Source organism: Anser brachyrhynchus, assembly GCF_964034855.1.
Source record: "Anser brachyrhynchus genome assembly, chromosome: 15".
Lineage (NCBI taxonomy): Eukaryota > Metazoa > Chordata > Aves > Anseriformes > Anatidae > Anser > Anser brachyrhynchus.
In genome coordinates, this window is record NC_137733.1 from 4,595,678 (window position 1) to 4,609,560 (window position 13,883).

Below are 13,883 nucleotides of genomic sequence, written 5' to 3' on the forward strand. Positions count from 1 at the left end.
TTGTTCTCAAATACATTTGCTCATATTCTCCTCATCTGACTAAAAACAAGGCTGGCAGCTAGTCCTGCCTAAAGAAGATAAAAGATCTCGAACAATTGCACCCCAGCCAGGCACATCTCCCCTCCTGCTACACCATCACAATGCAACTCCTCTGACCAGAGCTGCAAGACAGAAGCGTATGTGGTGTGCTTTTCAGAAAGCCTGGATCTATCATTCAGCCCACCCAGAACTTTTTGCAGAAGTAGCAGGAAGACACTCACTGCAAAGAGAATTAGTTATGCTATAGTTTCCACTAATGTTTAAAATGCCTAGGTAAGGGTTTATAGTCTACTATTTTTGCTCAGGAAAAAAGTGAGCAACATGATTCAGATCAGGAAACGTTAAGGAAATTTTCCCCTTCCCATCCAATGCTTCAGACACCCAGGATTTTCCACAAACCAACCAATCCCTGCACCCTGCCCCCCCACCCCAAAGCACTACTGGTACCACTGCTGGGAGTGTCACAAAGTAAAGCCACTTCGAACATAAAAGCAGGAACACACCCCAGCCCCAAGCCCAGCAGCTGACAGCACATTACATGGTACATGTATTTAGACTAATCTTTTAGCAAACAAACCAGTTACTTGATTAGTAATTAGTGACCACCAACAATATTACCACGTGGTCCCTGGTTTGGAGACAAGCTACTCTAAAGGTGCAGACTTACCACCAGGTTAGAAGCTCTATTACCCAAGTTCACTCCCACAGCTCTGACACCTGGACACAGCTCTTCATTACTTCAGACCTGTTTCCTGCACAGTATCCATGAGGTGCAGTGCTGCCCAGGCAGATAGGCAGATCATTGATTATCAAGGTATTTCTAAGTATCTAAGTCTAACAACATTTTGGCTTGAACCAAGAAAAGCTTCCTCTGTTCTCCAAACTATGCAAGTAAAATTAAGGTGACGTACTTCCCAAAGGCAACTTGGAACAATTGTTACGGGTCCAACACATCTCCTGCATGAGCTCCAGTGTTGCTCTGTGACATTCAGATATCCTCAAGACAAGAGGAGATTGCTTCAGTATTTGCTAGCTGCAACAGCAGAACTTCTCAGCTTGAATGCTCCTGATTCGTAAGTTAAAAATATGAGTTCTTGAATGAACCCATTTTGCTGATGAGACTATTGTTCAGGTACTCCAGCAGCAATTGCTACTAACAGTGCAGCTTTCCACCCAGCCAAGTTTCTTCTGCAGTGCAATCAGAAGGACAAGCTGCCTGGAAGCTCCTTGGCAGCTCCCGTTCCTTGTCACATGCTGAAGCCGGCACCCTTGCACCATGACTGGGCCTGGTCAGGTCACGCTGCAGTGGGCTACGCAGCATTGCTGTGCAACACATAGCAAAATATACCTGTCAGGCAGGGGCCAAGCACCGACAGCACTGCAACAGCCTTGCATTCCTGCTCTCAAGTGCTCCCCTGCGCAGCAGTTGGAAGCAGCAGTCATTGCTCTTTGACCAAGAAGAAATAGGGAATGCTTTAGCAGTTGATGACATGACTCTTGTGCAGTGCTCAGTCACTTCGAAGAACCTGCCTGCCCTTCAGGGAATCCCTCCTCTTCCTAAAGGAGCAGCTAAAACGTTAAATCAGAGGCAGAGGAGTCATTACAGCAATGTAGTGAGGAAGTTTTATTTGGAAACATGGTATAAGTTTGTAACCCAACACTGGGTGCACAACTCTGATGCCAGAGCATACGCAGTTACTACTGAAACACGGGAGTGTTTCGGACAATTGCTGTAATAAAACACGAAATTCTCATACTCCAATACCAGGACACTACAGCAATCTTTAGAATCAAAGTTACATCCAAGGAATTCTCTGCACTTACAATTGACCCCACAGTGTAATCTACCTATATATAAGATTAATATATATAGCATGGGAAATTGAAAATCCTTGCTCCATAGATGTATGAACATGTCAAGTCTTTTATAAATAAACATCCAGTGAAGAGAAAAATTACATTTCTAGTTCATATTTATACATAAAGTACTAACAGCAATGGGTGGAAAATTGCACACAGGCCACCCCAAGCCATGCAATAGGCTTGGAGCAGCCCATCCAATTTAATATTGAAATACACACAGGACAGACAAGTCACTAACGTACATTGCGCATTTACAAGAGATCAACTACCAAATTGGGACAACTGTACACATTGGAGAAACCATTTTCATTCTGGAGCTTTAAATGTTGATTTGTTACATCTCTTTACATCATACTGCAACATTTACTTTGTGGAGAGGATAAGGGCAACAATGAGGCCGTAGAGACCCAAGACTTCAGCGAAGATCAAAATCAGGATCATGCCCACAAATAACCTGGGCTGCTGTGCTGTTCCCCGTACACCTGCATCACCCACGATGCCAATGGCAAAGCCAGCAGCCAGACCACTGAGGCCCACACTCAAGCCAGCACCCAGCTGAAGAAAGCTCCTGTAGGACAGAGAAGAAAAGATTCAGTGGCAAGCAACAGGACACCCAACCCTTTGCCTTCAGGCTAAACTCACTCCCCGCCCCATTATACTGCCATACCATATCCAGGTCATTCTGAGGCCTCTTGCGCTGCAGGAGTTATACATGTTAACCCCACGTGTATGTCAGACAAGAACGGCCAGGCAGAGGTACCTGCAAAGGACCTTTTCTACCTGTTCTACCTTGGATCAAGGCTCGCAGCTCAGCCAACCACAACGCTCACCTACTGTACCTTGTACAGTGGCACAGGTACCTGTTCTGTTAGGCCTCACAGAAGCATTGTTTTGCTCTGACAGTCACGCTAGTTCCAGCTATTCTCAGAAGTTGAGATTAAGTTTCAGACTATAGCTGGTATGAAGGTACAATGTACAGCTTGAGGATTGCTTTACCAACATGTAAAGAAGTGAGCATTGTTAATTATTCATTTGCACTTCCCAGGCAACAGGAGAGCTATTCAGACCCTCATTAACTCTTGGAAAGACATGCGCACTCCAGCTCTAGAATCTGACACCATGAAACAAACTCATCCTCCTATCCGCAGACTGTCTGTACAGTTTCATTCAAGCCATAAACCATGACATTACTTGTAGTGATATTGTCTGATGTTACGATGTTAGCTAATACACCACTGCCGGTGAGGCTAAGGCACTGGGTAGGAGCTGAAATCCAGTCTGTACTCTAGAGCTCAGGTTAGGAGCATTTAGCATTTACAGCCAACTGTGCTAACAGTCTTCCCAAGGTCTTAAGCAAAATCTACCCATTCAGCAGCATCAAAATATTGCTAGAACAAACTTAAACGACACTGACAGGCATGTAACTTACTTGAATAGTGTGATGGAAGGTGAAAGGGCATTGGCAATGAGGACCGCCACTACGAGGCCATAGATAGCTATAATACCCGCCATGACGACAGGAATAATTGACTTCATGATGAGCTCAGGCCTCATGACAGACATGGCTGCAATACCCGTGCCGCTCTTTGCGGTTCCATAAGCGGCTCCCAAGGCTGGAAGATAAAAAGAAAACATTAGGCAGATCCCCCAATAACACGGCCTTTGTTAGACTGCAGTATTAGAACAGCTGAAGTCAGCAATAGGAAGAATTGTGCAAGTCAAATAGTCACTTGACTGCTTGGTTTGTCAGACAGGAACACTTCCTTGAAGTATGGGGAAGTGACTTACCCAGTCCCAGACTGGAACTAGATAGATAAAACGGTGCCGTTCAATTACTACTGGCTACAGGATATCCTCTAAGCCACGCTGCTGTGAAGCTACCTACACACCTCTGCAGACATATATTCCCCATTTAGCAGCCAAACCCCAAGGTCTGAATATGAACATGTTACTTCAGCATCTGTGCCCTCCCAGAACCCAGACTGCAGAGGCTCAGTTGAACTCAGCTGAACTAGAGAAAAAATGCAGTACAAAGCTGAACTAGACGAAAAAATGCATGTCTTGTTACTGCAGGGGGATGCTACCTGACAGAAAAGTAGGTTTTCCAGTTGCTGAACTTTGAGATACTTGGGCTAATTTCTTAAATGCACCCAATGTTTAACAAGTTGCCCTGTGCTATCCTTCGTGGGGCCTTTTCTACCACAAAAGGTATCTGGTCTGTGCTTTGACCTGGAGTTAAACATGCAGTTTCAGCTCCATCAGAAACATTTTGAAGTTGCAATGAATGTTTGTATTATTGCTGCACTTCAGCCCTTGGAGAAGGGATTCCTTCCATGCATACCCCACATGTGAAGGATTCAGGATTCCAGCCACTGGAACCACAGAAAAGAACGGCATAGCTCACAGCTTAGAGATGGTCACAACAACCTTAGCCCCAAGGCCCACTGATCACCTTGACAGATATTTGAATAAGCAGCTAGTAACACACAAATCCAAAGCTTGTTTTTCAAGGCAAAACACAGGCTTGTCACCTGTAAGAGCTGCTAGAACCAAGAGTCCCAAAGTACTACCCCCAAAAAATAGCTTCTGTCCTGAAAGTTTTATACTAGGCTCACAAGAGCTTCAATGACTACCTCATTCTATGATCCTGAACTACTCAGAAAGACCCATTTTCTTTCAGCCACGCTCTGCAGCATTTCAGAAACTAACTCTGGACTGCACCCACTGCCACTCAGGAGATACCATGCAGCCATCCACAACTACACTCGAAACAGCACGACCGGCTATTTACAAGGGGAAGTTTTCAGATACCATCAGGTTGACATTCAAAGGTAACAGTCCCGTTTAACTACAGTGAAACTTCTTTTGCCTGCTCAACAAGGTCACTGGAGAGCATTAAATATATAGGGATTTCACGCACCTGGACTGTTCAGGACTTCTTATATGCAATTCTGGTCCATCACTTTTAAGAATTAAGTTTTCTCTACCAGAGACTGTTCCACAAAGACCTGTGGCTGCCTCTTACACCAGTTTTCAAGTGCAGAATGTTACACGTGGCCCAAAAGAGTTGCTGAGGTATTCAAAGGGTTTAGGCTAAGTACTTCCCCACTTCTCAGTGTCTAAAGGCAACTTCTTGCAGCCAAGAACTAAGCAGTAATCCTCCTTGCTTTGCATTGCAACACTTCAGAAGATTAATAAGGGTTCTACTGCTGCAATAACACAAGACTCACTACCAGAAGTTATTTTAGTTACAAAGACTTGAACAGAAAGCCTCATCAACTACAAATTAGTTCCGCATTAGCAAAGCTCCTTAGCCTCCTGTAGCCTGGATCCTCTTCCTTTTAAAGTCTCAGCTATAACATAGGCAGATGTAAAAAGCTGTTCAGAACTAGAGCACTCCATCAGTTCTGCAGCTTTCTTGGAAGCATAAGCCAAAACCAGGAGAAAAGTTTCACCTGGAAATGCAAGCTAAGCCCCAAAAAACAGTGTATAAAGTCAAATAGCAATATCAGCGATTCTACTGTTTGTAGATGTCATAAGCACTAGACACCTAAAGTTACTCTACCTTGAATTAGGAAGCTTTTCTTCTGGAGGAAGTATTTCCTAGGGACTTGATACAAATCAAAATTCAGACTGTCTACATCCAGACCAAAGCATTTGGCAGATGCCATTTCTCTGCCTAACCTTTTATAGTTCTCTCCAGAAAGAGAAAGGGCTTGCAAGAGAAGCAAAGTTCACTACTCAAAACTAAATCAGTCATTACTTCCTCCAAGCCTGAAGTTACTTAGAGGCGTTGCAATTAATGTGGCAATGGATTACAGAAGCTGGTTTTGTAATACCACTTACAGAAAGCCAGCCTGCTTAAGCTTTCAGGGTGGGGTGATGATCAAAGCAAGCTTGTTAGTTCCCAGTTATCAATTCCCAATTCTGGAAAACAGGCAACTTACACCTTTAACTTTGTTTAAACGCATCAATGTATAGAGTGCACATATAGCAGCTAGCTGTCACACAGCTCAAATTCAAAGGTGGTGCTGAAGAGCTATTACACTCCCAGTGAGGAGACGGCCAAATGCCACACCCCCAGCCTCAGAGCTTGGCACCGCTGCTTATTCATCAACATCTTGACCAGCAGGCTTACGCCAGAGCTCGCTGCATCTCCACTATCTTACAAGGCAGCTGGTCTTACCGCTCACTCTTCACCAGCCCGAGAGCAGTGCTCCTCGCACAGCTCCACCGTTAGCGCAGCACCGCATTCCCAGGAGCGAGGACCCACCTCCTTCCGCCGCACAGCCACGCACTGGGGGCCACGTGGCACCTCGGGCAGTTCCACACAGCTTGACATCTGCTAACACTGGAAGCAGATGCACTTCACATACCACATTTTAGAATGTGCCAGATCAGTTTGAAGGCTGTTTTCTGAAGCCTCAGCGAGCTAGGTCTGAAGAGACCTGCGGAAGTAATAGGACCAACCTTTTGTAGCTATAGTTACGGCGTTCAGTAAGGTCACGCACTGAGCACGGTAATCTTGCAGCTAAGTTAGCTGCCAGTCACCTCAGGCGACACTCCCTCAATGCAGGAAGAGGCTATTACCAAAAGCCTTACGTTGTTTCTGCCAAGCTCTGCAGACACGCATGGACCATTTCTGTAGACGGATGTGCACCTACACAGTGACTCTAAGAAGCCTTCAAGTCAAAGAACCATTTGCAGAGATAGAGCTTCCTGCAGTTTCAGCAGCCGCAATGAATCCACTTGTGCTTAGCCCAAGAATGGAGATGGCCAGAACCAGCCACGCACAGCGCAGCAGCATCTGGTCCATTCAGAGCCAGCGACCCCTCCCGCCACAGAAAGGTAGGTTTGCGTACAGCAACGGCAGAGGAAAGACTTCCAGCACATTAATAGGCTGGATTTCCTTGCATTTGGAAGTGAGCTAGTGACACAAGTCAAACTTGTGACGATAACAGACAATGGCATTGTAATTGGAAATCTGAGAGCGCATCCTGGTTACAGACTTGCATCTGGAGCCTTTCATAATCAATCTAACATCAGAGGGGCTGTCGCATGCAGTAGGTAGCCTTGCCTTGAACCAGAAGGAGGCATAAGTTCACCTGAAGACCTGCTCATTCTCGAGCAAGTTGTTAACCAGCTGGAGAACTCTGCAGGAAGCTGCACCCAGGTCAAGTACAGCCCTTTCCGGGCCGTTCCAGGAACTTGGTCACCTTCAAAGAACATGCTTCAGTTTTTCCCCCACTGATATGCTGAGGCCCCTCCACACCAAGCTTACCATGAACACAGCTCTGCATCAGATTACAGTAACACATACTCCATGGACGCCTTGAAAAAAAGCTGTTCGGTTGCACAACTGCAGCTTCCTGGAAAGGACAGTTATGTGCACAGTATCTGGAGCGCGCACACATTCAGACCATGCTGGCTGAAGACCGGCTGTAGCCCATCCCCAGGGATAACTGGGTGTAACAGATGAGCGCCCTACCCAAACACAGGCTGCAGTTCCTCACTGACCTGCTATAGCCTCAGGGATGCTGTACTTTCTTGTCCTTCCCTGACTGCATGCAAGGGCATGTGGATTAATAGAACCAGAGAATGGTTTGGGTTGGAGAAGACCTCAAAGATCATCTACTTCCAACCCCCCTGCCACGTGCAGGGACACCTCCCATTACACCAGGTTGCTCAAAACCCAGTCCAACCCAGCCTAGAACACCACCAGGATGGGGCACCCACTTCTCCGGGCAAACCATTCCAGTGCCTCACCACCCACCCTCTGAGTAAAGAATATTTTCTGGATATCTAATCTAAGTCTACTCTTTTAGTTTAAAACCATTCCCCCTTGTCCTATCACTACACTCCCTGACAAAGAGTCCCTTTGCAGCTTTCCTATGACCCCCTACAGGGGCTGGAAGGCCACTGTGAGGTCTCCTCAGAGCCTTCTCTTCTCCAGGCTGAACACCCCCAGCTACCCCAGCTGGTCTTCACAGGAGAGGTGCTCCAGCCCTCTGATCGTCCTCATGGCCCTCCTCCAAACTTGCTCTAGTAGGTCCATGCCCTTCTCGTGCTGAGGGTCCCAGAGCTGAACGCAGGCTCCAGGAGGGATCTCACAAGAGCAGAGCAGAGGAGGGCAATCCCCTCCCTCACCCCGCTGCCCACACTGCTGTTGGTGCAGCCCAGGATACTGGGAGCACACACTGCAGGCTCACACTGAGCTTCTGTCAGCCAACACCAAGTGCTCGGAGCTCCTTACAAGCTCCAGGAAGCTCAGTGCTACCAGCTTTCAGCAGTGTCAGAACTGTCAGAATCAACCTGCAAGGCTAACAGGCAATTTGCTCTTCGTCAGTAAATCTGAGAGCTGAAGTGTTCTCAAGTCGCAGCTCCTCATGGTTATGCTGCAGAAGTGGCAGCCCAAAATAAAGAGGTTACCAGGCAGCTGCCCGAGTAGCTGGGACTTCTGCAACCGGTCCTGTGTGCAGCCTGCTACACCACACAGAAGCCAGGAGCATTTTTAATCAGTATGGCAAGACCTAACCCTCCACCAGGAGCACAGCCTTACTCTTCAGCAAGCAGCAAGGCACACTGGTGCCACCAGCAGCAGACCTGGTGGCTCGTTATTTCTATTCCTTTACCATATAAGCTCTCCTGCAACCTAAAGGTGACCCATTTCAGGCTGGGTGGACCACTCCACTCCAGGTGCTGACTGCGGAGATGCCCCACGTACCAGTCCGGAGGAACACTTCTCACCCAGCTGTCCTCTCAGCTCACACCACTCGTCCACCAGGAGGCATCCATGGCCCAGAAGCCTCATTTCAGAAGGACGTTCAGCGATGTTCAGACACGCATGCGGCCAGACCAGCTTGGCCTTGTGCTCACCATTCAAAGGGAGCAAGTTGAGCAGGTTATGCTTTACTGCTTTGTGAAGGCAGCAAGCAGATAGGAGCACATTTCTGTGAAGCTACATTTTTCTCTTTCACCACCTAACACCTTGATCAGGCTGTAGAGTTTTTCAGCTCACAACCAGTCAGACTCCAGACAGACTGCAAAGGCTCATTTTAAGAAGGAAAAGGAAGTTGACCAACAGATCCTGAGGCACCTGGCAGTCATCTCAACTGCTACTGCTCTGCATGCTCGCACCAGAGGGTAAATACCCTGCAGTGCCTTTGGGATGAGACAGGAATCCCATCATTTACGCCTGGAAAGCACGGCACAAGCAGCAGAACACCTGCTTCAGCCAAGTCTTGCAGACCAATGGTTAAGGACTGGTTCTGTTTGTACTGATGCCAGATCTGATTTTCAAGTTCCAGAGCCTAGAATTTACTGAGGGGAAATTACGTCCTTACTTGTAGCTTCCCTGACCCACTGAGTTTTCCTGCCCCTACCACTTGGCCTTTGGAGTTCTTCTGATTTGGAAGAGAGACTGCCTCTGTTCTGCCATTTTGTTTTTTTACCTGCAAGTTACACCTAAGGAGCCTGCAAGCTCCTCTTCGGATGAGGTCTACATATCCTTACTGCAGCTCCCCACCCACCAAGGAGCCAGCATTTCAGGAAGCACAAGTAGAATTTGCCCTCAAAGGTACAAACTGTTTGGAGTCACGCTGCCTTCCAGAGCCAGACTGCGCAGGGCTGTCAGCTGCAGCAAGCTGCTGCTCTGAGCCAGCCACTTCAGGGGGTGGGAAGGCCACTTAATTAGCTTACCAACAGCTACAGCACTGGGGCCCCTAGTTTAAAATAAAGAGTATTTTGTTAAATATGCAGTAGCAATGTGAAGTGGAACACAGGACTAACCTTAACACTGCTGGCTAGAGTCCTCTTCATTAGCAGTCTTCCAGATGCTTGATCCAGCATCAAAGGCACTGAACGCCCACCCCAAGCAAGACCCCATTTCCCATCCTGGAGGCCACAGGGCAGTAAGCCCGGGCCACCACGTTCTCCTGTGAGAATTAGCACGCACAGGATCAGGCAGCTTTTCCCCAATATCACGCTTCTTCATTTCTGGCGAGCAGAAGTCACATGGAAAAGCCTCTGATTTGATCACTCAACAGCATCTGACGCTGAGCCAGCTACATGTTCTGCACATCGGAAATAAAGGAGCCTTAGCTATCAGAACAGGTTGTAACCAGCCAATGAGTAAGCAGGCTTGAAGACAGCCAAGGTCACAGCAGCCTCTCTTAGTCTTCCGAGCTGCTATCAGTACTAGCTGACCAGAACAAGTTCTGCTATCTACTTAACATCAGCTGTTAATGTTCAAACATCAAACAGCACTGCCTGAAGTTGCCTGTTTTCACATCAAACTAGCCTGGACAGTACGAAACTCAACATGTTTACTAGAAACAGGTCTCTGAAATCCAAGCTCCACAAGACTCTGATCTTTAGATCCATGAGTCAGACATGATCGCTGAACCAACTAACACCCATCTACAACAGTTTTAGCTATTTCCACGCTGTTTGTCCAACCAGCCTTATTTCCTTGCTCTTAAGTTTGCTTTTTAAACCAGTTCAATTAGCATCAGAGCATGCTATGGAACCAAATCCCAACTAGGAAAGCTGCATGACACTGCAAGTTTTAGTTTACCCTGTGTTGACACCCATGCCAAACTTCCTTAAACAAGTTACTTCACTAAACAAGCAATTCAGTTATGTTCACAACTAAGAAATAGCTCTGCACCAGCACTATCTACATTCCATTCAGATTTCTTCCAGTAATGACCTCATCAGATGTGCTTAGGCCCTAACAAGAGACCAAACGGCTCCAACTTGCTGCTCTGAGGATCATCTGACCCAGACTCTGCAACTGCAGACCAGTCACGTACCAGCAGCAGCATGGTAGTGACCAAACCCTCACCAACACAGCTTCAGCGCTCACGTTGAGTTACCCAGCACAAGCCTACTTTAACTTGCAATCTCCCAGTACAACGTTAACCAAACCTGCAGCGTCTGGGCAATTTCGCTTCTGGTTCAGATGTGCCAAGCAAGGCTTTGAATTTTTATCAGAACGTTGACTCATCTCTGCGTCCCTCACCGTGGTTTCCACTGAGGCAAACGTGCACATCACAAAGCACCTGGCACGCCATACACTGCTCCTTTGCTCCCAGTAGGATTTTGGGAGAGGAATTAAATACTGAGCTGTCTTGAGGAAGCAGTCATTGAAGATCTTAATCACTGCCACTACTGAAGGCACTCACCTGTCAACTCCCATTTCACTTTTTTCCTGCAACTAACTCGGTCTATTCCTCTGCTGCTGTCGCTGGCTGACAGGCAGGTCAAGCAGTCTCAAGTTGGCTTCTGTAGCGTTCCAGACAGGTTTCAGGAAAGTCTTAACTTGTCGAGCGCAAGTACAATGTTTGAACTCCATGGCAGCAGGCCATTAACTGCCATCAGCCCTGGGCATCTGCATCCCGCTACTGGGCACTAACTACACAAGACTCAACACATCCAGCCAGGCCCTTCCATGGTAAGGGACAAGCCATGAACACCGCTGGTGTGAAGCCAGCCACCAGTCCGCACTGCCAACACCAGCACAGCTAAACAGCTTCCCCTCAAACATTTTAAGATCTCCTGTATACGTTACTATTCACACAGCCTGATCTACTGCACTACTCAACCAGGAACAGCTTCTGCAAATTTGCCTTCCAGATCTGGCTGCCCTCTCTGAGGCTCCTTTAGTGCGAGAGAAGCCAAGCGCATGAACAGCAGCAATACACCCCTTGAGCTAGAACCAGCTCTGAATGCCAGTGCTTTGGCTCCTCAACTGGGAGCCTGATTAGGTGGCAGGAGGACAGACACGTCAGTCAGTATGTGTGTGCACAGAGACATCGGCTAAGTCTCCTGAGAAGAGGAACAGTAATTCACAGGTGTTTTATACCTAGTTGTTGTAACGCTATTATCGTATTCCTAATCACTGGGGGAGCCACGTGAAGCCTTCCCCAGGTTACACCCCAAACGACAGGCCTGTGCACTACGCCCCGTGAAACGGCACCAGCCGCTCGGCCACGAACAGCGGGAACACCACACCGAAGGCCTGCTCATCCTCCGCGGAACGGGGGCGAATCACGACGGGCTGCCTAGCGCACAGCGCCATTTTGGGGTGTCTGCTGGGCTATCTGCACAGGCACGGCCCTGCAGGGCGACCCGGCTCCTCGGGGCTGAGCCTCGCCGCCTCGCACCAACGGCCGCCGAAGAGGAGCTCCCGGTCCCAGGCGGCAGCGCAGCACCCCGCCGGCTCCCTCCACCCCCGGCGGTGCCCGCCCGGCCGGCCCCCCCCCCCCCCCCCCGGCACACCCCGCGCTGAGGCTCCGAACCCCCGGCGGCGGCCGGGCACGGCCCCCCCGCAGCGCCCCGCTCGGGGTGAGGCCGGGGGCGCGCGGCCCCCGCGGGGAGGGGCCGGGCCCGCAGCCCGGGGCCGCCCCCGCCGGCGCCGCAGTCACGTGGGGGGGGCTCCGCGCTGACGTCACGCGCGCAGACCCTCCGCCGCTCCCGGTTGCCCGGATGGAGGGGGGGGGGGAGCGGCGCGAGCCCCTCCCCGGCGCGCTCCCGGTGCGGGGGGGGAAAGGGGGGGAGGGGGCCGCTGCCGCCCCCGCAGCGCCCGGGCCGGCCCCGCACGCACCCCGGGGAGGGGGGGAGGTGCGGGAATAGCCCTGAGCGCGGAGCCCCCCCCCTCTGCTCCCGGTGAGCCCCCCCCGCAGCCCGCCCTGCCCCCCGGTCGGGGCGCTCACCGCTGAAGACCATGGCGGCCGAGGCGCCCATCACGGCGAAGAAGGAGGCGTACTCGGGGGTGCTGCCGGACGACATGGCTGCGGGGGCCGGGGCGAGGCGAGGCGCGGCTGCGAGCGGGAGGCAGGGCGGGAGGGAGGCAGGAGGGCAGGCAGGAGGCTGCGCTGCGGCGCCGTCCTCCGCGGGCAGCGGCCGGCCACAAAATGGCGGAGGGGAGGTGGGCGGGAGGGCGGGCGGCAGGGCGGGGCCTGCGGGCGGCGCGGAGCCGGGCGCTGTGGGCACTGCGCGGCGGGGCCGGGCGCGGCGCCCTAAATACGGCCCCGCAGCACAAGATGGCGGCGGGCCGCCCCCCGCCCGTCACGCGGCCCCCGCCCGGCCGCTACCACGCGGGCAGCGCCCGGGGGCGCCCCGCTGCCGCTTCCCCCCCCGCGCTCCCGCGGCGGGGCCCAGCCCCGGGAACGGGCGGGGGGCGGTTCCGCCGCCGCGTCCCTCGCAGGGGCCGGGGGCTTTGCGGCCGCCGCTGGGCGCCGCCCTTCCCTTTTCCCCCCCCTCCGTCCGCGGCGGTGGTTCAGTCCCAGCGTGAGTCAGCGCTCATTAGCATAGGGGGCGGGGCGTGCGGGAGACCCCGCCCCTGGCCGCGGGAGCGCGCGTGCGTGCGCGGCGCGCGCGTCCCCGAGGCTGCGTGGGCGCGCGGCGCGGCCCCGGGCGCTGCTGTGGCCGCGAGGCGGGCGGGGGGCGGCGGGGGCGCCCTGCCGTGGGGCAGGGCAGGAGGCCCCGTGCCGGCCCCTGACAGGATTTAGCGCGCAGCCCGCGTGCCACGGGGGCTGCCAAAAGGGAGAGGACGGGGCTGTGTGGTGGCACCTGGGGACAGGGTCCTGAACCGCAGCGCGGGTGCTGCAGGCCCCGTGTGTGCTCCTCCTCCACCGCCACCACCGCCACCACCATCATCACCACCATCACCACCATCATCACCACCACCACCATCACCACCACCACCACCATCATCACCACCACCACCATCATCACCGTCACCACCACCATCACCAACACTGCTGCTCCTGCAGCACCGCGCCCCGGGAGCCGTAGTTCATCAGCCAGGGCGGCAGTTGTTACCACTAACGAGGATCTCCAGCAGTCACTGTGGGGGGCAGTGGGGTGCCCAGAGCTCCCGCCCTGGAAGCAGGACACCGGGAACCAAAATTTTACCTAAATCCCCAGGGGAGGGGCAGGAGGAAGGTGTGTGAGCTCCCCTCGCAGAGCAGAGGAAT

At 51.7% G+C, this 13,883-nt stretch overlaps 1 protein-coding gene across 1 annotated transcript; it reads right to left on the reverse strand.

Moving 5' to 3' along the window:
• Positions 1-1,648: 1,648 nt before the first annotated feature.
• On the reverse strand, positions 1,649-12,969 carry ATP6V0C (ATPase H+ transporting V0 subunit c). Its single transcript, XM_080557127.1, has 3 exons — positions 12,618-12,969; positions 3,332-3,515; positions 1,649-2,470 (listed from the first exon to the last, which is right to left on the reverse strand). The coding sequence occupies exons 1-3, from the start codon at positions 12,691-12,693 to the stop codon at positions 2,266-2,268; spliced, it is 465 nt and encodes a 154-aa protein (XP_080413253.1). The 5' UTR covers positions 12,694-12,969; the 3' UTR covers positions 1,649-2,265.
• Positions 12,970-13,883: the final 914 nt, after the last annotated feature.